Source organism: Mixophyes fleayi, chromosome 2, assembly GCF_038048845.1.
Source record: "Mixophyes fleayi isolate aMixFle1 chromosome 2, aMixFle1.hap1, whole genome shotgun sequence".
Lineage (NCBI taxonomy): Eukaryota > Metazoa > Chordata > Amphibia > Anura > Limnodynastidae > Mixophyes > Mixophyes fleayi.
In genome coordinates this window covers 8,254,264-8,279,351 of record NC_134403.1, presented here as the reverse complement: position 1 = coordinate 8,279,351, position 25,088 = coordinate 8,254,264, and the positions used below count along the sequence as shown (strand labels likewise).

Sequence of the window (25,088 nt, the reverse complement as noted above, 5' to 3'; positions counted from 1 at the left end):
GCACTGCTCTTCCTACAGTAGGCAACAAACCCCGCCAGGGCAGATTTCGGTCATATCGGAGTTTTGCCCGAGGTGGGGTTACCCGTCAAGGGGCCAATACATGGCTTCTAGAGGAACGTCCAGCAGGGGGCAGGGGAGCAGGTGCCCGCTCTGCGGACAAATCGGCCGCTTGACTATTCTCCTCGGGGGGAGATACATGTGGGACCACGTCTTCTTCAGTTCAGGGATCAATGGTGGGCATCCACAACAGATCTCTGGATTCGAGGAGTTGTCTCCCGAGGCTAGGTCATAGACCTAGCTCATCCCCCATCTCACAGATTTTTCGTTTCCCCCCTTCCTCTCTGTCCTCTCAGGTGCAAGGTGCTGAAGGAGTCCATACAAAGACTTCTGAGAGCTCAGGTTATTGTATGGGTCCCTCCCCGAGAGGGCAAGGTTTCTATTTAAACCTTTTCCTTGTTCCGAAGCCAGACGCTTCGTTTTGAATCTTCGGTTGTTAAACAAACAACTGAGGATTCGGAAATTCCGTATGGAGTCCTTGCGCTCAGTGATTGCAGGAATAAAAGAGGAGGAATTTCTGGCTTCCATTAACATCAAGGATGCTTACCTGCATGTCCCGATATGTGAGGGACACCAGTCCCTGTTACGTTTTGCGGTCGGAGAGGATCATTTTCAGTTCAGAGCTCCCCCTTTTGGTCTAGCTACTGCACCCAGGGTTTTGATGGCCATCATGGTGCGTCAGAAGGGGATAACAATAATACCCTATCTGGACGACCTTCTCTTGAAGGCCCCGTCAGCAGCTCTCCTGTCTCAACACATAGAGATAGCTATGAAGTTTCTTCAGAATAACGGCTGGGTGTTAAACATTCCGAAATCTTCATTAATCCCTGCTCAACGGATACGGTTTCTGGGTCTGATATTCGATACTCAGGTTCAGAGGTTGTTTCTTCCGAAGGAAAAATCCTTAGCTCTTCAAAGGAAGATCAAAGCCCTGTTAGTGAAGAGGAGGGTCTCTATCCTCAGTTGCATGAAGCTACTGGGGACTATGGTTTCAGTATTTGAAGCAGTCCCATTTGCGCAGTTTCATTCCCGGCCACTTCAATCGGAGATCCTGCACAAATGGTCGTGATCTCAGAAACTATTGGACAGGCAGATCATTCATCTGTCCAGGTCCACAAGACTGTCCCTGGCCTGGTGGTTATCCAGGACAAATCTTAAGACGGGCCAATCCCTTCAGGCCTGGTCATGGACTCTGGTCACGACGGACGCGAGTCTGTCAGGTTGGGGAGGGGTGACTGGTCACCTAAGACTTCAGGGTCTGTAGTCTCCTCAGGAAGCTTCTATTCTGATAAATATTCTAGAGCTCCGAGCGGTATACAATATGCTGATAGGAGCCCAAGGATTTCTCAGGTGAAAGCCTCTTCAGATACAGTCCGACAACGCCACTACGGTGGCTTACATAAATCCCCAGGGAGGAACTCGCAGCGTGGCTGTGATGCGAGAGGCAAGACGCATTCTGACTTGGGCAAAGCATCAGGTTCCCAGGATCTTAGCCATCCACATTCAAGGTAGTCAGAACTGGGAAGCCGATTTCCTCAGCAGGCATACCTTTCACCCGGGAGAATGGGCCCTGAACAAACAGATATTCTCCCTCCTGGTGAATCGCTGGGGATATCCGGAGATAGATCTGATGGCTTCCAAGCTGAACCATCAGGTCCCGCGTTACGGCACAGGAGCTCGAGACCCAGAGACCGAATTAATAGATGCCATGACTTCCCCATGGAACTTTCGGTTGGTCTTCATATTCCCTTCCATCCCCATGCTTGCTCGGGTTCTAAAGAAGTTAAAAAGAGAGCAGGTTCCCGCTATTCTAATAGCCCTGTATTGGTCATGCAGAGCGTGGTTCTCAGATCTCCTAGGGCTGGCAGCAGCTCCTCCATTCCGCCTACCCTTGCGGACGGACCTTCTGGTGCAGGGTCCGTTTCTTTACCAAGGTTTAGATCTTCTGGCTTTGACGGCCTAGTTATTGAATCCCTATTTCTGAAATCTAAGGGGTTCTCTCAGCAGGTGATAGATACCTTGGTCAGGACCAGAAAGCCGCCTTCAGCCATTAACTATAGGGTTTGGAAGACATATATTATGTGGTGTGAGTTTAAGGGATTACACACCTCAAAATTTAAGCTGGCCCGCCAGCTAGTTTTTTTGCAGGAGGGCGGGCAGAAGGGCCTTCGCTTAGGTTCACTCAAGGGTCAGGTTCCTGCTCTCTCCGTTTATTTTCAACGTAAGATTGTAAACTATCCAGAAGTTAAAACTTTTCTACAGGGGGTTTTACATTTACAACCCCTGTTTTGTCATCCAGTAGAACCGTGGGACCTCAACCTGGTTCTTGGAGCCCTCTCTAGGCCTCCATTCGAGCCTGTAAAGTCTATAGATTTCAGGTACCTTACTTGGAAGATAGCCTTTCTCTTGGCTCTTGCTTCAGCTTGCAGAGTGTCTGAACTTGGGGCACTTCGCTGTGACCCTCCTTTCCTCATTTTCCATTCGGATAGAGCAGTTCTCCGTACAAAACCCTCTTTTTGCTGAAAGGTGGTATCCAGATTCCATTTGAACCAGGAGATTGTGGTTCCAGCATTTAAACAGTCTAGCCGAGATTCTCAGGAGGAGTCTCTTCAGTGTCTGGACATGGTCCGGGTGCTACAGTGTTATATAGACCGTTCGGCTCCGGTCAGAAAGACCAGAGACCTATTTGTGCTCTATGACGCCCATAAGTGGGGGCGGCCAGCCTCTAGGCAGTCTATTGCCCGCTGGATTACATCCACTATTCAGGAAGCCTACATGATAGCCTCGCAACCTGTCCCGGGAAACTTAAAGGCACATTCTACCAGGGCAGTGGGGGCCTCCTGGGTGGCTAGGCAAGGGTCGTCGGCGGAGTAGCTGTGTAGAGCGGCAACATGGTCTTCCGTCCACACCTTTACCAAATTTTATAGACTACATGGCTTTGCATCAGCTGATGCAAGCTTTGGTCGCAGGATTATGCGTGCAGCTGGTACAGAGCATTCCCGCCCTTGAGGAAGCTTTGGTATAACCCCAATGTCTCGCAGTATCCCCCAATGGCAGGAAAGAGAAAATAAGATTTTTACTCACTGTAAAATCCATTTCTCTGACTCAATTGGGGGATACTGCGCACCCTCCTTTGCTCTATATATAGTTCTGTGTGTAAAAACTTTTGTCTTATGTTTTTGATATTTAAGACCTTTTAGGTTGTTTCACCTCCTTTCCTCTCACGCTTGGTTAGTCAAAACTGAGGAGTTCACAGGAGAGGAGGGGTTAAGAGCGCAGAGATCTACTAGTAGTTAAAGTGACAAGACTCCTAGACCCACTACTACACCCCAATGTCTCGCAGTGTCCCCCAATGGAGTCAGATAAATGGATTTTACGGTTGGTAAAAATCTTATTTTTTAAATAATCTTTAATCAACATGTTAATATGTTTTATATATGTGGATTGATTCATGTAAATAACCTCTGTCTTAGTTAGATATATGATTTATGTCATCCTAAAGTAACTGATAATAAAAGTGCCTGCAGTTCATGGAAAGTCATTCTGAGGTCACATGATCTTTTACTGATCAATACTCTAAGGAGTCACATCCTACACATCCACCTACCCTCATCTATGCTCAGTACATTAATAACAACATTATCAGTGACATACACCTACATCCTTATAGCTGCAATATACACCAACAATTGTATCTACATTACACAGTTTATTCTTTCAGTTATGACTTAATGCTGAGTGTGAGGCTGGAAATGATAAGAAATTACTAATCCAGATACCTCATCTGTCATCAGGTTACTGTGCTGTTGTCTGACCTCATCCTGCTGTGATGATCTCCGCTCTGTTCTTATTACACCCCGGTCTCTGATCAGACTGAACCTGTCAGAGAACTATCTGCAGGACTCTGGAATAAAACTTCTGTGCGAGGGACTAAGACATCCAGACTGTATCCTACAAGATCTTACGTAAGAACTGTCTTAGTATTTCTATAACTGTCCTCTCAGTACAAGACATTGACCACACAAGGCAAAATCACAGAAACTTAACCTATTATAATTTCCATTTGTGTAATCTGAGTGTATATATATATATATATATATATATATATATATATATATATATATATATATATATATACACAGTATGTGTGTAACACGAGTACCGCCGCGGCTCGCTTACTGTGCCCTCTGGCATCCCGCCCGTCACCTTGACGACCGGGACGTCATTTCCGGATCCTGGCCGGTCGGAAGCTTTTTGCCCTGCTCTGCGTCCCGGCAGCGGAGGAAGCCGGGCGCGCACGCACAGCAGGGTAAAAAACCTGTGGCTTGATTAAACAAGCTTTGCACTAGCCTGTGGGCTCATTTATCTGGTGTTAATTAATTATTCAGGTGGCTGTTCAGAGATAGGCTCTGATTGGTGGCCACTAGTATTTAAGGCAGTGAGGTCTGCAGCCTCACTGCCGGTTATAGCTTACTGTTACCAGTTCTGCTGACCTGCTCTGCCCCTTGTCACTGTACTGTGGATACTCTGCTGGATTGCCTGTGTATGACCCGTTGCCTGGATTTGGACCCTGCCTGTTGTTTCCTGTGATCCTGACCCTTTTGGCTTGGACCTTGGACCCTGCTACCTAGCCTGTGACCCCATCCTCTGGCGTGTTTACCGACTATCCCGTTTGCTCATGACCCTTGACCTTGGCTATCATTTTGACTACCCGCTGCTTTCTACCAGTCTCCTGGCCCGCCGCTGTGGTCCTGTATTACCAACCCACACTACACCTGGAGTTAAGTCCTGGGGGCATCCGAGTAATGGTGAGCGCACCTAGCTCTAAGGGAAAGGCGGCTGCTAAAGGTGAAACCTCCATCATCTAGTTCTGTGGGTTGGTGATCAGGGCTAGCAGCCTAACATTATAACCGGCCAAATACTGAATTTACGGAGACAGAATACGCAATGGATGAAAGCGGTACCAACTTGTCTCCAGCTCAGGTCCTGGCTGGCCAAATTCAGATGCTGTCACAGATGGTTCAGGGATTATCCCATCGTTTGTCCACTCAGGAAGAGGCCTCAAGGACTTCACAAGCTTCTTCAGGTCCCACCTGTGATCCTAAGGTGAATCTGCCGGACCGGTTCTCTGGAAATAGATCCTTGTTCCGGAACTTTAAGGAGAGCTGCAAGCTCTACTTTCGGTTGAGACCCCGGTCTTCGGGTTCAAAACAACAGAGGGTTGGAATTATCATCTCCCTTCTTCGGGGTGACACCCAGTCCTGGGCCTTCTCCCTGCCACAGACAAGTCCTACCAAGCAGTCAGTAGAAGCCTTCTTTGATGCATTAGGTCTGCTATACGATGACCCGGATTAAGTGGTCTCCGCTGAGGCTCATCTACGGGCCTTAAAGCAAGGTCGACGATCGGCAGAAGAATACACTGAATTCCGCAGATGGTCGCCTGACAGTGGATGGAATGATCCAGCGTTACATAGCTAGTTTCGCTTAGGACTGTCAGAACAGATCAAAGATTCACTAGTGCAGTACCCTTCTCCTACCTCATTGGAGAGTCTTATGCAGCTCGCCATTAAAATTGATAGGAGAATTAGGGAGAGGAAGTCTGAGAAGGAGGCATCTTCCTTTCCGTCTGCATTTATTCCTGTTTCCACGGATGTTGAGGAGCCTATGCAGTTAGGAGCATATCGCCTCTCCCCTGAGGAAAGAGACAGAAGACGGTCACAAGGCCTATGTCTCTAATGTGGTACTAAGGGCCACTTCTCCCGCTCCTGTCCTAATAATCCGGGAAAAGAGCATGCCTAGGGAATGAGGGGAAGGTTCACCTAGGTCTGCAAATTGTTTCCCCAAAGAATGCCGTACTCATTCCCGCGCAAGTCACTTTTGGTGCCAGTTCTGTGACCCTGTCCGCCTTCATTGACTGTGGAGCTGCAGGCAACTTTCTTGACATCGGGTTTGCCCGCTCTGCTGGGATTCCAACAGTGAAGCTCAAAGCTGCTATTACAGTCTGTGGCTTAGACGGGAGTTCGTTGCCTGGAGGCAAGATCGTCTGGGAGACTCCACTACTACAATTGAACATAGGAGCTCTCCATTCAGAGTCCATGACTTTCTTCCTTATTGACTGTCCTTCGGTTCCGTTGATCCTGGGCCATCCCTGGCTTTCCCGTCATAACGCTGTTGTGGATTGGGTCAAAGGAGAAATTATTCAGTGGAGCTCTTTTTGTGCACAGTCTTGTCTAACTATGCCTCTGTATGTTATTCAGTAAATTCCTGAGCAGCTTCCCTCACAATATCATGAGTTTTGGGATGTGTTCTCCAAAAAAGCTGCTGACACCTTACCACTTCACCGCGACTTCGACTGTGCTATTGAGCTTATTCCTGGTTCCAAGGGACGCTTGTACTCTCTCTCTGGTCCAAAGACTAAGTCTATGCAGTAGTATGTAGATGAAAACTTAGAGAAAGGGTTCATCAGGCCCTCTAAATCTCCAGTAGGAGCTGGATGCTTCTTTGTATCCAAAAAAGATGGAGGACTGAGACCCTGTATCGATTATCGAGGACTGAACCCCATTACAGTCAAGAATACCTACCCCCTTCCTCTCATCTCCGTATTTGATCAGTTACGAGGCGCTACAGTCTTCACCAAAATCGATCTTCGTGGAGCATACAACCTCACCCGTATCAAGGAAGGAGATGAGTGGAAGACGGCGTTCAACACACATTCTGGCCACTACGAGTATCTAGTCATGCCGTTTGGTCTTAGCAATGCAGCTGCAGTGTTCCAAGATTTGATTAACGAAGTTCTTCATGAGTTCCTAGACCTTTTTGTAGTTGTCTTATTAGACGATATCCTCATATATTCCAAATCATTATCGATACATCGGGGTCACGTTAAACAGGTTCTACAGAAGTTACGAGAACACCACCTCTACGCCAAGCTAGAAAATTGCGAGTTTGAGGTGCAGAAGGTATCCTTCCTGGGTTACGTAATCCCTTCTGAGGGATTCTCCATGGATCCATCAAAGGTTCAAGCTATCCTGGATTGGGTGCAACTAAACAATCTCAAAGCGTTGCAGAGGTTCCTGGGCTTCGCCAATTATTATAGAAGGTTCATTTGTGGTTTTGCAGACATTGTGGTTCCTATTGTCGCCCTGACCCGCAAAGGAATGGATCCAATTAATTGGTCGCCCCAAGCAGTGGCCTCATATGAAAGTTTGAAGAAAGCCTTTGTATCCGCTCGGGTCCTTAGACACCCTGACCATACTAAACCATTTGTTCTTGAAGTCGACGCCTCTGATGTCGGTGCTGGAGCTATATTGTCTCAGAAAGACTCTCTTACTCACCATCTGCACCCATGTGCTTACTTCTCCCGTAAGTTCTCTTCCGCTGAGGACAACTACGATGTGGGCAATAGAGAACTATTGGCTGTTAAATGGGGCTTTGAGGAATGGCGACATTGGCTAGAGGGTGCTACACATCAAATCTCTGTTATTACAGACCACAAGAACTTACAATATATTCAATCGGCCAAACGCCTAAATCCCAGACAGGCCCATTGGTCGTTGTTCTTTACCCGTTTCAAATTTGTGATCACCTACCGACCAGGTTCCAAAAATGTCCGGGCAGATGCTCTGTCTAGAAGCTTCTTGGCACACCATGTTCCAGTTACAAACCCGGAGCCTATCATTCCCTCTTTCATAATCCAGGCTGGGCTAACCCAAGACCTGAGCGTCACACTTCAAAGATTTCAAAGATTAGCTCCTGATAATACTTCGGAGCAGTGTCTATTTGTTCCAGTCCATTTAAGGAAGGCGGTTGTTGCAGAGGCGCATAATAGTAGGACTGCTGGACATCCTGGAATTCAGAAAACGTTAGAAATTATTTCCCGTACTGTCTGGTGGCCATCATTGTCTGCTGACGTTAAGAGTTATGTCCTCTCGTGTGAGGGTTGTGCCAGGAACAAAGTCCCCAGGAGTCAGCCTGCAGGCCAATTGGTTCCTTTGCCCATTCCTGCAAAACCCTGGACACACTTATCTATGGACTTTATAGTCGATCTACCTCGCGCCGCAGGTCACAACACCATATGGGTGGTAGTAGACCGCTTCAGCAAAATGACACATTTCATACCGCTGACCAGGCTTCCTAGTGCTCGAGATTTGGCAGTCCTGTTCATCCAGCTTATATTCCGCCTTCAAGGACTTCCTATTGATATCGTTTCCGATCGTGGTTCCCAATTCATAGCACAATTCTGGAAATCCATTTTTACCCTTCTGGGAATCAAGGTTAGTATTTCTTCTGCATACCACCCTCAATCTAATGGGCAGACTGAGAGGGGTTAGCTAGTTTTGGAACAGATCTTACGTTGTTACACTTCAGAATTTCATGACAACTGCTCCTCCTTGTTACCCTGGGCGGAGTTTGCCTACAATAATTCATGTCATTCATCCACTCAAACCTCCCCATTCTTCTGCAATTTTGGTTTTCATCCCAGGGCCAATTCCTTGTATTCCCTGAAATCCACTGGCATTTCGGAAATTCGTTCTACAGCTGCTGATCTCAAGGTCATCTGGAAAAAAAGTGCAATCCTCTTTAAGACGGGCCTCATTCTCTGCAAAAAAAAAATTCGGATCGCCACCGTACCACCTGCTTCTTCAAAGTGGGCCAGAAAGTGTGGCTTTCTACAAGAAATATTAGGCTCAGACAGCCCTGCAGGAAATTGGGCCCTAAATTCATCTGTCCGTTTCTCATTCTCAAGCAGATTAATTCCGTAGCATTTAGGTTGAAAATTCCTGGCTCATTAAGGATCCCCAGCACGTTCCATTGCTCCCTACTCAAACCTGTTCTTTATCCAAGTCAATCCCAGCTTCCAAGTTCATATGGACGGAATCGGAACAGACCTAAAAAATTTGTTATGCAGAAGATTCTTGATTCTAAGAAGGTACAGGCCCAGCTGCACTTCCTGGTACAATAGAAGAATCGAGGTGTGGAAGAGCGGTCTTGGGTTCTGGGAAGACAACTCCATGCTACTAAACATTTGAAAGAATTCTTCAGGAAATTTCCTAAGAAACCTGGGTGTTGGGGTTCCTTAACCCCTCCTCAAGGGGGGGTACTGTCATGAGCCGCGGCGGTACTCACAGCCACCGCGGTTTGCTTACTGTGCCCTCTGGCGTCCCGGCCGTCACCTTGACGACCGGGACGTCATTTCCGAATCCCGGCCGACCGTTGCCAAGGCATAAAAAACTTATAAAAAAACTGATTTTAATTAAATAAGTCAAAAGGTTTTTTACAAAAATGTGTATTGTTTGATAAACAGACAATGGGAGCGTCTGTCACATTATATGATAATAATATGGGGTGGGGGTCAGAAGATTAGATGTGTTGATTTGCGAATGTCCAGGAAACAATGGGATTTTTAAATCTTTAATCAATATGTTAATATGTTTTTATATATGTGGATTGATTCATGTAAATAACCCCTGTCTTAGTTAGATATATGATTTATGTCATCCTAAAGTAACTGATAATAAAAGTGCCTGCAGTTCATGGAAAGTCATTCTGAGGTCACATGATCTTTTACTGATCAATACTCTAAGGAGACGTTATCCGGCTACACATCCACCTACCTATCTATACTTAGTACATCAATAACAACATTATCAGTGACATACACCTACATCCTAATAGCTGCAATATACACCAACAATTGTATCTACATTACACAGTTTATTCTTTCAGTTATTACTTCATGCTGAGTGTGAGGCTGGAAATGATAAGAAATTACTAATCCAGATACCTCATCTTTCATCAGGTTATGTGAGTGTGGTCTGACCTCATCCTACTGTGATGATCTCCGCTCTGTTCTTATTACACATCGGTCTCTGATCAGACTGAACCTGTCTGGGAACAAGCTGCAGGACTCTGGAATAAAACTTCTATGCAAGGGACTAAGACATCCAGACTGTATCCTACAAGATCTTACGTAAGAAATGTATTAGTATTTATATAACTGCCCTCTCAGTACAAGACATAGACCACACAAGGCAAAATCACAGAAACTTTACCTATTATAATTTCCATTTATGTAATCTGAGTGTATATATATATATATATATATATATATATATATATATATATATATTATATAATATATATATATATATATATATTATATAATATATATATATATACATAATAGTGAAAAGACAACGGTGCTCACATGATTAAATCGTTCTTAAATATTATAAATCACATACAGTAGGCTGCTTCACTTTTAACATCAACTTGTAGATGTAAAACCTAGATAGATACAAAAGAAAGAGAAGTGCCAAACATAGTGTGATATCATCAATGTAAAAATGGTGACCATACAATTCAATTGGCCTCGTACCAAATAGAAGTAGTAAAATCACTTATCTGGGGAAAAAATCCCTCTGAGATCCCAAGCTCCTTCTTGTGTAGATTGAACCTCCTATTCAATGGATTCCAAACTAAAACTCAATAGGAAAATATTAAACAATAGTGTAGTGCGTTCATGACATATGGACTTCCTTATAAAAAACAGATTTTAATCAAATAAGCCGTATCCATATATGACAATAAAATGCCCGTACATTATATAAAAACAAAGCAGGCTTATCTGTGAAATAAACTTTTCCAATGTCCTTCAGAAAGTCTCTCTGACCGCGGGTGACAGCAACTCTTTTTCACCAACGAGCAGGTAACCACGAGGAACTCCATCCCGCCCTCTGCGTTCGGCTAACGACCGCTGCCTCTCTTCCCCCCTGGTTACCTCCTCCCATGCTCGCATCCAAGACTTCTCCCGCGCTGCCCCCCTCCACTGGAACCAGCTTCCACGTTCCATCAGAACTTCCCCCAACATGTCCAGCTTCAAACGGGCCTTAAAAACCCACCTTTTCCTTAAAGCCCTCCAGTCCCCCACCTAATTGACCTCCTCCCAGTCTCCCCCTCCCTCTCCTGCCCTCCCTCCTGTCGTCCTCTCACCTCCCTCCTTTTCATTCTCATCTCCCCCCCTCTCCGTCTCAGCCTCCGTTCTCCCCATTCCCTCCTCCTACCATTGTGTCTCTGTCCGTCCTACCCTCCCCTTAGATTGTACGCTCCTTCGAGCAGGGCCTTCGCTCCTTCTGTTCTCCACCACCTTAACTCTGCTCTCCAGCTCCTTGACTCTTCCGTGAGGTCCTCCTGCCCTTCTACCCCCTCTCTACCCCACTGGGGGCTCTCACCTCTCATCTAGCTGTACATTGAGCTTCTTAGTTACTGTGCTTTTTGTTAACTGTACCTTGCTGTCTCACCCTGTATCGTGTTTCTGTCTGTCCCTGTGCGGCGCTACGGATACCTAGTGGTGCCCTATAAATAAAAAATAATAATAATAATAATAATAACTGATGTCTCCTTTAGCCTTCCTGGCCACAGATAACAATGCCTCCGTCTTAATTACCGATCAAAGATCATGAAGTACCGATGCTAGCAGTGGTACTTCACAGATACTAATGCACCGTCACATCCATCCCAATCTCCACTCTGAGCCACACTCGCTCCTCTTGTTTCAGCTGTGCCCTTGTCCACTTAGAATGTAACCTGTCTAATGAGCAGAGTCCTCCACACCCTTTGTTTTCATGTCTGCATTTATTTTGTTTACCTTGCATGTCCCTGTTTTATGTATGTCCCTGTTTTATGTATCTCCTGTCTTCCCTACTGTACGGCGCTGTGGAGCACTCTGGCATCTTACAAATGTACAATAATAATATTATATTTCCCAGACAGCTCTCACATTAGGTATTTGGAGACCTAGACAAAAGGGTGACACTTCTATTCCTCATATGTAACGGTGTTTAGAAACAACTTTATTACAGTAAGAGTCATTTACGCAGTGAAAATGCCTTTTTGCGTAAATGAACGCTTGTGATGTCATACTTTCACACCCATATAAAAAAAAAAAAAAAAAATTCGTATGTAGGGATTATTTAAATTAGATAAATTTGTAGAGACGGGTCTGGCGGAGGGTCATCGGGGATGTGTGGGGGTCTTCTATAGTTTCAGGAGGGCGCACAGCAGTTTTCTCCTTTCAAAAGGATTTGATTTTTCAGGGTGCTCAGAGACAGTATATAATATACGGGGTCAGATGAACAGAGGATTTAACTAGAGAATAGAGTAAAGGTTTTTTACAAAAATGTGTATTGTTTGATAAACAGACAATGGGAGCGGCTGTAACATTATATGATAATAATATGGGGTGGGGGTCATAAGGTTAGATGTGTTGATGTGTTAATGCCCAGGCCCATGTTAGATATATAAACATATTAATAATAGATGATTTAAATAACTTATATTTATGGATTGAATCATGTCAGTATCCTCTTAGTTAGATATATGATTTATGTCATCCTAGTGAATAATAAGAGCACCTGCAGTACATGGAAAGTCATTCTGAGCTATTCCTCTTGCATATCATCTGGGGGACTCGGCTTCATTATGAAGATATATGCAGTAGCGGAGCTGGACACTTAGGAGTTAATTAAAATGTAAATGAAGGACTCCTCCTTTATATATTCCCCACCTGCTGACAATAAACAGTTTTTTCCTGAGTGCCTGGAGCTGGCACTTACCTCACTAGCTGAGGTTGTTACTTCTTTTTACTTCTTTTCTGATGCCTCCCTTCCACCTCCATTGGTGTCCTAGGGCTGACACCGTTCTCCAGGGTGTGAGGATGGGGGAGGGTAGCGCTGGCTTGTTGAGCTCCATTCAGAGACTCAGGTGGGAGATGCCGGGTCTGCGAGGTGTGTGAGCGTATGAGCGCGACATCACTGTGACCCTGAAGAAGCCCTCTGCCTCTTCCTGCCTCCGAGGAGGATATTTGAAGTTGGTTATGTTTTAGCCCCGGCATCCATGTGGAGGTGTGTAAATGATAAAGTGCTGCTTTATAATCTCACCCTCCAGACACTGTGTTATTTTTTATTTTCATCCAGTAAATGTATAAAGCTCCTGGGGGCCGGGGTCCAGGTTAGGATGCAGCCCCTCTTAATGAAGTTCTCCAGCCAGGAGCAGCAGCGGTTTCATTAGAACAGCTACCCTGCTGAGCTGGTCCTTGGGGAGGGGGATTTCTTGTTCCCCCTTTTATTAACGCCTCCTTCGTGTTGGGGCTTTTTTCTTTAACATAAAAGCCCGCCAGAAAATGAAATTTTGCTTTTCAACTTTCATGTGAACGGCTCCTCTTCTCTTACCCACCTCTGTTTGTTTAAGGAGATTGAGTTTAACTGACAAAATGTATTTTTCTTTTTAAAATCAAAACATGTTGGGGTGTGGCCTGAAGGTTGAATATGGCAGGTCATTTTCTGTGAAGCTCTGTATATCAGCTCTTACTAATTGTGCCACATTGCAGGGAAAACAGCTGTGAACAGCAATATACCTGTGGCACATTGATCACCAGCTTGTGTTCCTAACTGTTGAGCCGACTATTTAGCTCTGAGACCTGCTCTGAGCCACCCTGCACCAAACCTGGTCCTGCCTTCTCGCTGTCTGGATGGCGTGATAGCCTATACTCCTTGGCTGCCTGGATTCCCCTCTAATCACTTCAGGGACCCTTCATGCTGCACCCGGCTCCCTTTTACAATGCGCCGTAACATATCTGCCAGCCTTTCTGCATCTGAAACACTCTCACAGCCGGCAGCACCACGGACGGAATCCCACTGAGCCGCACATCCAGCTCCCAGACGTCCCCAGCTACCCCCCACTAAAACTCCCATTAAGAACTTGACTTACCTGGACCAAAAGGCACCTGGAGCTCACTGTCTATGGCGCTTCCAGATTCTCAGCCGCGGTCTCAAGTGCGGAAATTACGGTTTTTGGAGTGCAACTTTCGGTCATCGCATCCATCGCTCGGCATGATCAGAGCTCACTGTGGAGTGTTTATCTTGGGTATCGTCTGGCAGAGCTGGACAGCTGACTGCCGGACTAAGGGACTTGAAGAGAGGCTTCAGTGGTGGCCGACTTCTCACACCATTAGAACACTGACTCCTCTGCACAGCCCTAGCACAAAAGAGCTGTGCTCACTATGAGGAGCTGCATTATTCATTCTGTACATTCAGACTGCTCTATCTTCTGCCCTTAGCTCTTCATCTGTTCTTTTTGATGGTACATACTCCACAAGTACACTCTACCCTTATATGGTGCACTAGCACTATAGCAATATACCACCCTAGAAGCTTGCATGGTAATACTGAAATCAAACCTTTCTCCAGAAAGAAGGAAAGAAATTTCTTCTCAGTGCCTCTGATTTATCACCTATATACCGGCCGGCTGGCTGAAACCATCTACCAACAGAGAACCCTCCTAAAACCTAGTGGTCAACCAGTACTGGTACAGCGCAGATCTCATTTCTACAGCAGACCTCACTTATTAATCTAGGAGGAGAAGAGGTGGGACATATGACTCTCTAACTCATTCAGCAGCTAATTCTTTCCTGCACACAATCTGCTTCTGTATCAATACTCATGGAGTACGTTTGATTAGTAATGCTGAACCTGCCACCCATGTGGAACTACATGTGATTATCTTCGATTCTACTTTCATTCCGTCTGAGCGGACCTTTGCTCTGTCCATCTGCTAAAGCTGACCTGTATGTCATTATGCCTACTAAGAAGAAAAATCCTAACATCCTTGCTCCCCAATCCACTTCTAACCAAAAGCTTCCTCTAAGACGGGATCTTCCCCGTCCAACAAGGATCGTCCCCAACCTGCAGTGATCCCAGATGCTGTTGCCCTCCCCTCTCCCCTGCCTCTATCTGCTGAAGACCCAGAGGTTGGGCTGGACATACCACTTACTGCCTGTACTTTGCAGCAAATGCTGACTGCCCTGTGAACAGACCTGTTTAATGAACTACGGGTGGCATTGGGTGGTGTGAGAACCGATATGGCGGAGCTGGGAGATCGCACAGACTAGCTTGAGTCTAAAATGCGGGCATTGGTTGCCTTACATAATTAAAAATCCGTACATCTCACAATCAACTGCAAAATGAAGTATCCTTCTGGAAAGACAAGGTGGCAGACCTTGAGGACCACTCATGTAGGAATAATGTCAAAATAAGAGCATGCCAGAATCTGTTTCGAGCTCTGACCTACAGAACTACGTCATGTCTTTGTTCTGGAAATGACCGCCTACAACGAAAGACAAGAACATCCTGATTGATCGCATCCATCGATTGCCCCACCCTCGCTTAGCGGTAGGCAACCAACTAAGGGACACTCTCTTCCGAATTCACTTTTTTACTACCAAGGAGGCTATCCTCCGTGCTGTATGGAACGACTACAACGTGGCCATACTTGGCGATTTACAACTATTCCAGGATCTTTCCTTGATGACTTTCAAAAAATGGCGCTCCTTACAACCAATCACAACAGCTTTACGGGCCAATGCTATCCCTTATCGTTGGGGCTTGCTGGTTGATTCATAGCGACAGATCCACATATGTCATCTAATCATTGAGAGCAGGTTCTAAGTTATTGTTCGAAGAATAGCAAATCTCTCCTTCATCAGGCTTAGCTCCAAGGGAATCTCCGCTTTGTACGGAATGGTTCCAAGTTCAGAAGGACTAGATAGTATCTCACATCTCTCATCTCTGACTGGATAAGTATATTTACTTGTGTTATGCCGTCTTGCCACACTTTCATTTTGCACATGCTAGAATAACATAATTCCCATTTGTTGCCTTTTCTCATACAGTCTTCTTGAGGGATGCCTCGGGGTGATGGTGCCCCCATCCCTTTCATTGAAGTACTGGGGTTCCGGTGCCCAGACCTCACTTCTCGATGAGAGCAGGACATATTATATTTTTCAGTTTGTTCCATGCTTAGGTTTCGTTCAAATGTTACACTATCACATGGTCATATTAATGGTCATATTAATGTTTGACACTCTTGAAACACATGTTAACTAGTTTGCCACTCACTTTTTCTCTGTGGCAAATACTTTAGCCCCATCTTCGGGCTAGCTTTGTTTTTTCCCCTTTTTTTGTTTTTTTACCTTCCCCGTCCCCACCACTTGCTCAAGGGACGCTTTTTCTTGACTGGCTACCTCCGTAAAAACTTTCCCCTATTATATAGACAATGGTTAATTTTCTTTCTCTAACTCCCCAAATAAACGCAGGCTAGCTTTCACTACTTTTCATAAACGTAGATGTTGTGGCTCTCCAGGAGACCCACTCTTCCTCCCACTCCCCCTCCTTCACGTTTCAAGATCCTCGATTTCCGATCTCCTATTCTGCCAACGGCCCATTCAAAAGGAATGGGGTCTCCATCCTGTTCAGTGCTCGAGTGCAATTCACCCTCCACAAAAAAAGTTGATGATAAATCGTGTCACTACCTTATACTGGTAGAACTACTGGATGATATACAGGTGACCATAGTCTCTTTATTAGCCCCATACTCTTGCTCTCTGGACCCAAAGTTGCCCTTTCAGAACCCCTAGAGCTTTATCTACAAGCAGCCCAGATGATACATCTCACTCTATGCATTGGTGTGCCCTAATGGCCATTCAAATAGGTGCTCATCTGAAAAAGCAATATCATCACCACCAATAAGACCTTGAATCTCAGCTAGCACACCTTGAGCACCAAAATCAGAATAATTCATCCAAATCACTTCGGAAAGAACTGAATAGTATTAGGAAAAAACAAGCAGGCTCAGAACAGAATTAAAATGCTTCATGATTCCCTTGGGAATAAATCATACTACCCATCTGATATAGGGAACCTATTTGCCAAATATTACACTGACCTCTATAATCTGCAAGATGACACCAGTCTGTCACAACAAATATCAACCTCAATAGCTGCTTTTTTGCACCACTTGCGCCTCCCAACCCTTGATGCTGATAATCTGGCATCCCGTAATCTCCCTTGCTCTCCACAGGAAGTAGAGGTAGTCATGAAGACCCTGCTGAGGCCCCTGGCCCGGATGGATACATTAACTCCTTTTATACCACATTCAGAGAGACCCTGGTCCCACTTCTCACTGCTTTGTACAAAAAAGTGATGAGTGGAGATAGCTTTCCAGTAGAAATGCTGGAGGCACAGATCATTACGATCCCGAAGATCACTCATACTATAAAAATTATAAACCCATTGCCTTTCTCAATACAGATTTAAAGATCTTCGCTAAATTAATTGCCATCAGGCTGAACCCATTTCTTCCCTACCTCATCCATCCGGATCAAGTGGGTTTTATACCTGGTCACCAGGCATCAGATAATACTAGGCGTATTTTAAACGTAATAGACTTAGTACAAGACTCTGCAGCAGAACTAGTCTTGTTGTCTCTAGATGCGAATTAAAGCCTTCGATAGGCTTCACTGGCTATATATGAAAGAAGTTAAATTTGGTTTCCTTTGGGATTATCCTTCATTCTATTTTAGCTCTCTATCAATGACCAACAGCTAGAATTTTTAGTAATTGCTTTCTTTCTTTTCCCTTCTCTATCTCAAATGGTACTAGACAGGGCTGCCCCTTATCCCCTCTGATGTTTGCCCTGGCTATTGCACCTTGGCCCAACAATTAGATCAGCAGCTGACTTCCCGGGTGATCACTCTTTACTCATCTTCCTATAAATTATGTTTGTTTGCGGATGATGTGTTCTTGTTTGTCACTAACCCAGGGACCTCATTTTCGGCCCTACAGCTCATATTATATCGCTATTTATAAACTTAATATCACCAAATCGGAGGCTTTGCCCATTAACATTCCCCTACCAACTCTTATGCTTCTACAAAGGAAATTCCCTTTTGTATTTGTCCAAAAATTCCTGCCTTACTTGGGCATTCACATTCCTGCCACCACGGCTGATATATTTGAAACCAATTATACCCGGCTACTTACACATCTTACTGCATTGACTAAGAGTTGGATCAACTACGAGGTCTCCTGGCTAAGTCATAAAGCTACTTTTAAGATGATGCTTCTCCCAAAGCAAAAGGTGTTTTAAGTTCGTTGGTGGTGTAGTGGGGGGGGTGCGTGCGCATCTCCTATGTGAGATGCAGGTGCCAACTTTGTGTTGGTGGATGTGCGCGCATCTCTCTGTTAGGTTCCCCCGGGATGCACATCTCTATGTTGTGTCTCGTATGCATGCCCAGCAGTGTCTGTAGCAGCTTGTCGGGAGGGCTGTCATTCAGGGAGACTGTGTGGCTTGTATGTGTGGGGCAGCGCGGATTTTAGTGTAGTTGGTGTGGGGGGGAATATCGGGTGGTTGTGAGTGAGTAGAGTAAAGGGGATGGAAGGGATAAGTTATGAGACGGTGAATAGGAAAGTAGAGGTGGGAATAAACTAGAGAGAAATGTATATAGCAGTATAAGTGTAGTAGAGATGAAGGATCTCTACTCCACTTATACAAATAACAATGAGAATATAATAAAAATAGTGCTGAAATTATTACTGGATAATATACTAAGTGTGAAACATGTAAAATTATAGAACATATAAATATATGAAAATGATAAATAAAAGATGAGACTGGGGATAAAAAATGAATGGAGTAATGGTGATGTAAATGAAATATAGTGATGAGAATGAATATTGCTTCAGTGTATGGTGGATGTTTTCCAAATTAAATCGTAAGTTTAAGTTATTCGATTGAGTGTTTTTCTTGTGTCATTTTAGGTGGTGGGGTAAGTAGAGATCGGTTGTATGTGTGGTTATTGTGGTCGTGGAGAGATGAGTTGTATGGGGTGAGAGTGTGTTTTTTATGGAAAGCTCCAAAGGTCTATCTCAGTGTTTAGACAGTTTGGTGTTAGGGTTATAAGTTTGTATATCCATTTGGTTTCTAGTCTAGTTAAAATCTTTTTTATGTCCCCTTTCCGTTCTGGCATTTTAATTTTGTCTATTCCTACTAATTGTAAGTTGTCAATTTTGTTGTTATGTGCTGTTTAGAAGTGTTCAACTAAATTTTGTGTTTTGTTTTTTTGGATGTTGTTCATGTGTTCAAGCATCCTTACGTTTAGGGGTCTCGCCTTACGTCCAACATATTTTAGGTTGCAGGTGCATGTGATGAGGTAGACAATGTGGCTGGATTGGCAGTTTATGGTTTTCTTTATTTGGATTAGTTCTCCTGTTGTTGTGGAGATAAAAGTGTTGAAGTTTTTGATTGTGTTGTTGTGGCAGGCTTTGCAGCTCCCGCAGTTTTTGTAACCTTTGGGTGTTGGTGTGTTGCTTTTATTTTTCACGGTTCTGTGGGTTTTTACGTGGCTTGGTACTAAGAGGTTATTGGTCTCCGACTTTTCTGTGTGTAATGTGGGGTATGTCTAGTAGCAATGGGCTTATGTAGTGGTCACTTTTAAGGATGTTTCAGGGTGCCTGCAGAATCTTTTTCATTTTGTAACTGTTTTTGTTGTATTGGGTGATGAAGCGGATGGTGTCGTCTTTAGGTGGTTTTGAACTTCCGGGGTTGACTTTGGTGATTTTAATTAGCTTGGACCTATCTATTATTGTGTAACAATCCTGTCCAGGTTTGCTACTTTCCCTGTCTGCTCTGTTCTCCTGTGGATCACATGACTCACCTTCAGGGCGGGTCATTCAAACTTGCTCTATTTAAACTCCGCACTGACACCTGCTCATTGTCAGTGCAACTTGTTTGCTTGTCTGACTCCATGGACTCCTGTGTATTCTCTGACCCTTGTGCATTCCTGAACTCTCCTGTTGGATTCCCTGTGGGTGAACCTGCTTCATCAACCAACCATCTTTGGGACTCTCCTGTTTGCAAGTATCTTTATGCATCATTTGACAAGACTTTGTTTATTATGCCAAGTGTGCAGATTCTCATCATTGTGATATACTGAACTGCCATCTCACCTATACTACTGTACAAGAACTTATTTGATACCTTCTGGACTGTGTCCGCTGATGCTGCTATTTCTACACTCTGCGGTGATCAGACTCTTACCTTGCATATATGTTGTAGTGCTAATCTCTACTAATTACCGGACCCCTGTGGTATCCTGAACATTGTGACCCACCATCTCTGTGTATAGAACTTTGCTGGTCTCTATACTTGTCTTGTCACGGATATCACAATCCATGCTGCATACTGACTACTGCCAAATACAAAACCATTGCCACGCCCTGCTGTGACTAACTTACATATTCTGATGTGCACAGAACCTGCTAGTAGTCAGCCGTGGACTCCTTCTGTGCTCAGTGGATGCAATACATATTCTATGTGTTTTATTGATACTTGCATTTATGTCCCATATATCTATATTCCTTGTGATTTGCAGTACTGCCGTGTTTAATGCTTAACCATTGTAATGTTATATATGATGTACTGCTTATCTCTACATCTCATTATTATTTGCTGCATTGTTATTATGTGTTGATATGTACTATGCTCATATTCATTGAAGTACATATTAAGCAGACCCATTGCCTTGTGCTCTTATTCTCTAAGCATCATATGATCCTGACTCAGCTAGTCACGTGCCCAGGCCTTCGTGGGAACCGCCCACTTGGCCTGATATTATTCCAGTCCATAACATATTGTGACTTTGGTTTTAGCTTCTGTTAGAGTCGGGGAGACCTATCCTCTCTTTGAATCTAGATATCCTGTCTTGGGCTTGGACTAGATAACTGGAGTTCTTTGTGCAGTTCCTTTTGATGTTTCTGTATTGGTTGAAGGGATGTTGTTAAGCCAGGTGTTTTTATGGCCGCTGCTTCTGAGGACATAGTTGTTGCTGTCTACGGGTTTATAGAATGTTTTGGAGTGGATCTCTGAGTTTTCAATGTTCAGTGTTAGGTCTCGGAAGTTTATGCTGTTAGTGTTGTGTTTCTCTGTGAAGCTCAGATTTAGTTTGTTTTGGATTATGTGTTTCAGGAAGTCATTGAGTAGGGACTCTGTTCCTTCCCATATAAGGAGTATGTCATTGATGTAGCGTTGTGTTGTAGGGGTTGTTATTGTAGATAAAGTCCTGTTCCCAGGAATTCATATATAGGTTTGCATAGCTCGGGGCAAATTAAGTTCCCATAGCTGTCTCTTGTGTCTGTAGGTAGTAGGTGTAGGAAGTAGTTGTGTGCGAGTATGAATTCTATGCTTTTGAGCATGAACTGTATCTGATCTCTGTCCAGGTTTGGGTCTTCTTCTACTGTTCTGCCAATCGCCAGTATTCCTTTCCGATGTGGTGTGCTGGTGTAAAGTGAGCTTACATCTATTGTGCAACAAATGTATGTATCTTTCCAAGAGTGCTCTTGAAGTGTGTGGCGTACATGTGTTGTATCCCTGAGGAATGATGTGGTCTTAGTGACATAGGGTTGTAGGAATGTGTCTGTTTATTGGGATAGGCTTTGTGTTATGGAATTTATTCCTGATACTATGGGTCTGCCTGGGGGGTTGGTACTGGATTTGTGTATTTTGGGTAGGAAGTAGAATGTGGGGATTTGGGGTTGTTTTGTAAGCAGGAATTGCATTTTGTGCTAGTTGAAGATGTGGTCTGTGTATCCTTCATTTATAATAGTCTCTAGTTCTGAGATGAATTTATTGGTGGGGTCGTTGGTTAGTCATTGATAGGTGAGGGGGTCGGAGAGTAGTCTTATACCCTCTTTTATGTATTGTCTGTGTCCATAATTACTATCCCCCTCCTTTGTCTGCTGGTTTGATAATGATGTCTGTGTCTTTTTAGAGGAGTTGTTTTTTTTTTAAAGATTTTATTTTTGCAAGGGTCAACCAAAAGTAACATTCTGTACAGCACTATGTTATAAACATCTGAAGAATACATATGCTTTAAACATACAGTGCCTTATTGGAAAAGAGTATTAGTAAGAGTATTAGTAAGGACATTGACCCGATTTTCCAAGGAAAACAACAACTTTAGAAAGAGAAGTAAGAGAGACAAGAGTAAGGAGGGGAGGTGGCGTGGCAGACTGCCTAAGAGTAAGAGAGAAGAAGGAGTGTAGTAGAATATGGAAAAAGAAAAAGAGATGGGAATGATGGAATAGGGAAGGGAATATCATCATCATCATTTATTTATATAGCGCCAACATATTCCGTAGCGCTTTACAATTGGGGACAAACGTAATAAACTAATAAACAAACTGGGTAAAACAGACAAAGAGGTGAGAAGGATCCAGATGGAGTGATGCTGTTGAATCACATGACAAAAAGGGTTTGGATTTGGAAGTATGAGGTCCACGGCGTCTAAACCTTAATGAATGACTTAGAAGTATTACGGATTATGCATGTCATGCATTCCATTTGATAAACGTACCAAACCCTGCCGATAATCGTCTGTAGAGTTGGTGCATTTGGCTGCTTCCAGTCCGTAGCAATTTGGTATAGGGCAGCAGAGATTACGTGACGAAACATTTTCATTTGATGTTTGGTGGCCGATGAAATCCAGAGAGGGAGAAGGAAAAACATGGGAGAAAATGGTATGTCAAGTTGCAGTAGCTGTGAGGCAAACTCCCTAAATTCCATCCAAAAGGGAGTAAGTCTGGGACATTGCCACCAGATATGGAGGAAGGACCCTTCTGCGCCACAACTTCTCCAACATGTGGTAGATGAATATGGGAAGATTTTTTTTTTTGTAGATTGGTTGGAACCAAATACCAACAATAAAAAAGTTTATAAGCATTTTCTTTCAATTTAACACAGATTGAACTGGAGGTTGTGTTAGTTCTAATTTCCTCTCAGTCTTCATTTTCTAGTGTTTCCCCCAGGTCTCTTTCCCAAGCCCTCTCATGAGAACCTTGGTCGTCTAAATAAGGGACTCCAAGTTCCCAATATAATAAGGAAATGAGACCTTTGGTAGAAGACCGCTGGAGCGAAAGCGAGTCAAAAAAGTTCAACAGCCTACAACCTAAAATTAATTTATTGGTAGAATGAAAATTTCTTAATTTCAGGTATTAGAAAAAATATGCATTGGGAGTATTACGTTTTGTTTTTAAGTCATCAAAAGAGGGAAATGAAGTCTTTGCTGATATCGTTGAGGTAGCGTATGTCTTTCCATTTCTAGTGTTCAAAAGATGAAGTTATACACCCTGGTGGAAATTTGGGGTTATCAAAGAGTGGAATGACCGGGCTGGGGGTAGGAGCAAGATTAAATTTCACATTTGCTGGATCCCAAAGAGATTACGAGTGGGCTACAATTGGGTGTTGAGAAATGGATTGTGAACGACTCGAACGAGGGAGCCACAGGAGAGAGGATGCGGAAGAGATACCCAAGCTTTCTGTTTCGATTGAGACCCAGACCCTGGAGGAACTAGGAGAGTTCAATGACACACATTGGGCAAGTTGCGCCGCTAAGTAATAATGCCTAAAATTGGGTACACCTAAGCCGCCACCCCGTGCCGACCTCTGCAGGACGAGAAGGCCGACTCTTGGGCGTTTTTTGCCCCATATAAATGTGTAGTGCTGTAAAAATTTAAAAACATGGGGGAATGCGTGATATTAAGGCTTGATAGAGATATAGCAATCTAGGCAAGATGTTCATTTTGATTGAACTGATGCAACCTATCCATGAAATAAAATGTTGGTTCCAAGTTTCAAGATCAGATTTAATCTGGGAGAGTAATTTTGGGTAATTAGCTTGAAAAAGTTGATTGTATTGCTTAGTGATGTGAATGCCTAAATATTTAATCTTTTTTTGATGCCATTTGAAGGGGAACTGCTGAGAGAGGGAAGATCTAGTTTTATCTGTTAGAAAGAAATCAAAAATTTCTGTTTTGTGGGGACTTATTTTGTATCCTGAGATGGTGCTGTAGGTGTTGATATCTGCAATGAGGGGGGGTAGAGAGACTGCTGGGTCCGAGAGAGTCAGGAGAACATCGTCAGCGTACAGTGATATTTTGTGTTCCGATTTCCCTGTTTTAATTCCATGAATAGCCTTATTAGCTCGAATCTTTGCAGCTCATGGTTCAATTAGAAGGGCAAATATTAAAGGTGAGAGAGGGGGCAACCTTGCTTTGTCCCATTGGAGATTGAAAAGGGGAAGGATGAGACCCCATTGGCCACCACCATTGCCCTGGGTCATTTTTATAGTGCTAGTTAGCCATCTAAAAATTTACCAGAGAAGCCCATTGATCTCAAGATCCTAGACATAAAGGACCAAGAAATTCGGTCAAATGCTTTTTCAGCATCAAGCGCCATAATCAGTGATGAATGTTTAGTGGCATTAATAGAGTGTACGAGGTCAATAGCGCATCTAGTGTTACCTATAGCTTGGCGGCCTGGTATAAACCCGACCTGATCCGGGTAGATCAGGGAAGGAAGGAGGACATTCAACCGATTATCTAAAATTTTGGCATATATCTTAAGATATACATTCAGTAGTGATATTGGTCTATAGCTGAAACACGAGCTAGGGTCTTTCCCTGGTTTTGGAATAACAACGATGGTGGCCAATGTCGTCTCCTTGTTAAAGGGGGAACCTGTTAAAACTTTATTATAAAAGTCTGTCATGTGAGGGGCAAATTTTTTGTAATACTGTGGGGTGAATCCGTCAGGGCCCGGGATAGAAGATGATTTCACCATCTTAATCACCGAGCCTGTTTCTATCTGAGTGATATCAGCGTTTAAGCAGGCGATGTCATCATCTGAGAGATGCGGCAATGAAAGAGATGATATAAAGGATGTGATCTTCTCGTCAAGAGAATCGACAGAGGATGGGGCCCCGGGGAGATTGTACAGTGCTTTATAATAATCGTGAAATTCTTGGGCGATTTGCACAGGGTCATACACCATCTGAGAGTTAGATGTTTTTTTACGTTTTGTAACCAGTCCTTTAGCTTTCCTCTGTCAAAGTTTGTTAGCGAGTATAGAATCAGTTTTATCATAGTATTGCTGATTTAATTTTTTAAGTGTATTTGCAGCTCTGCAGGAGAGGATTGTATTCAGTTGGCCTCTGACTTCAGAAATTTGTGTTAGAGTCGTAGATGGGTGTAGTTTATGCTGGGTAAGCAGTGAGGCAAAAAAAAAATTTCTAGGGAAATTATTTCGTGCGAAGCCAATTTTTTAGCTGCGGAAGTCTTGCTTATCATTTTGCCTCGGATGGT

At 43.9% G+C, this 25,088-nt stretch overlaps 1 protein-coding gene across 6 annotated transcripts in view; it reads left to right on the top strand.

Moving 5' to 3' along the window:
* The window catches only part of LOC142140662 (NACHT, LRR and PYD domains-containing protein 3-like), a 141,818-nt gene that overhangs the window by 105,880 nt on the left and 10,850 nt on the right, over positions 1-25,088 (top strand). For 5 of the 6 annotated variants that reach the window (XM_075198421.1, XM_075198418.1, XM_075198417.1 and 2 more), the window contains 2 exons: positions 3,852-4,022; positions 9,857-10,027. In XM_075198421.1, coding sequence (XP_075054522.1) covers positions 3,852-4,022; positions 9,857-10,027 — 342 coding nt within the window. The remainder of the gene's footprint in view (positions 1-3,851; positions 4,023-9,856; positions 10,028-25,088) is intronic. The other variant, XM_075198419.1, reaches the window with a different exon arrangement.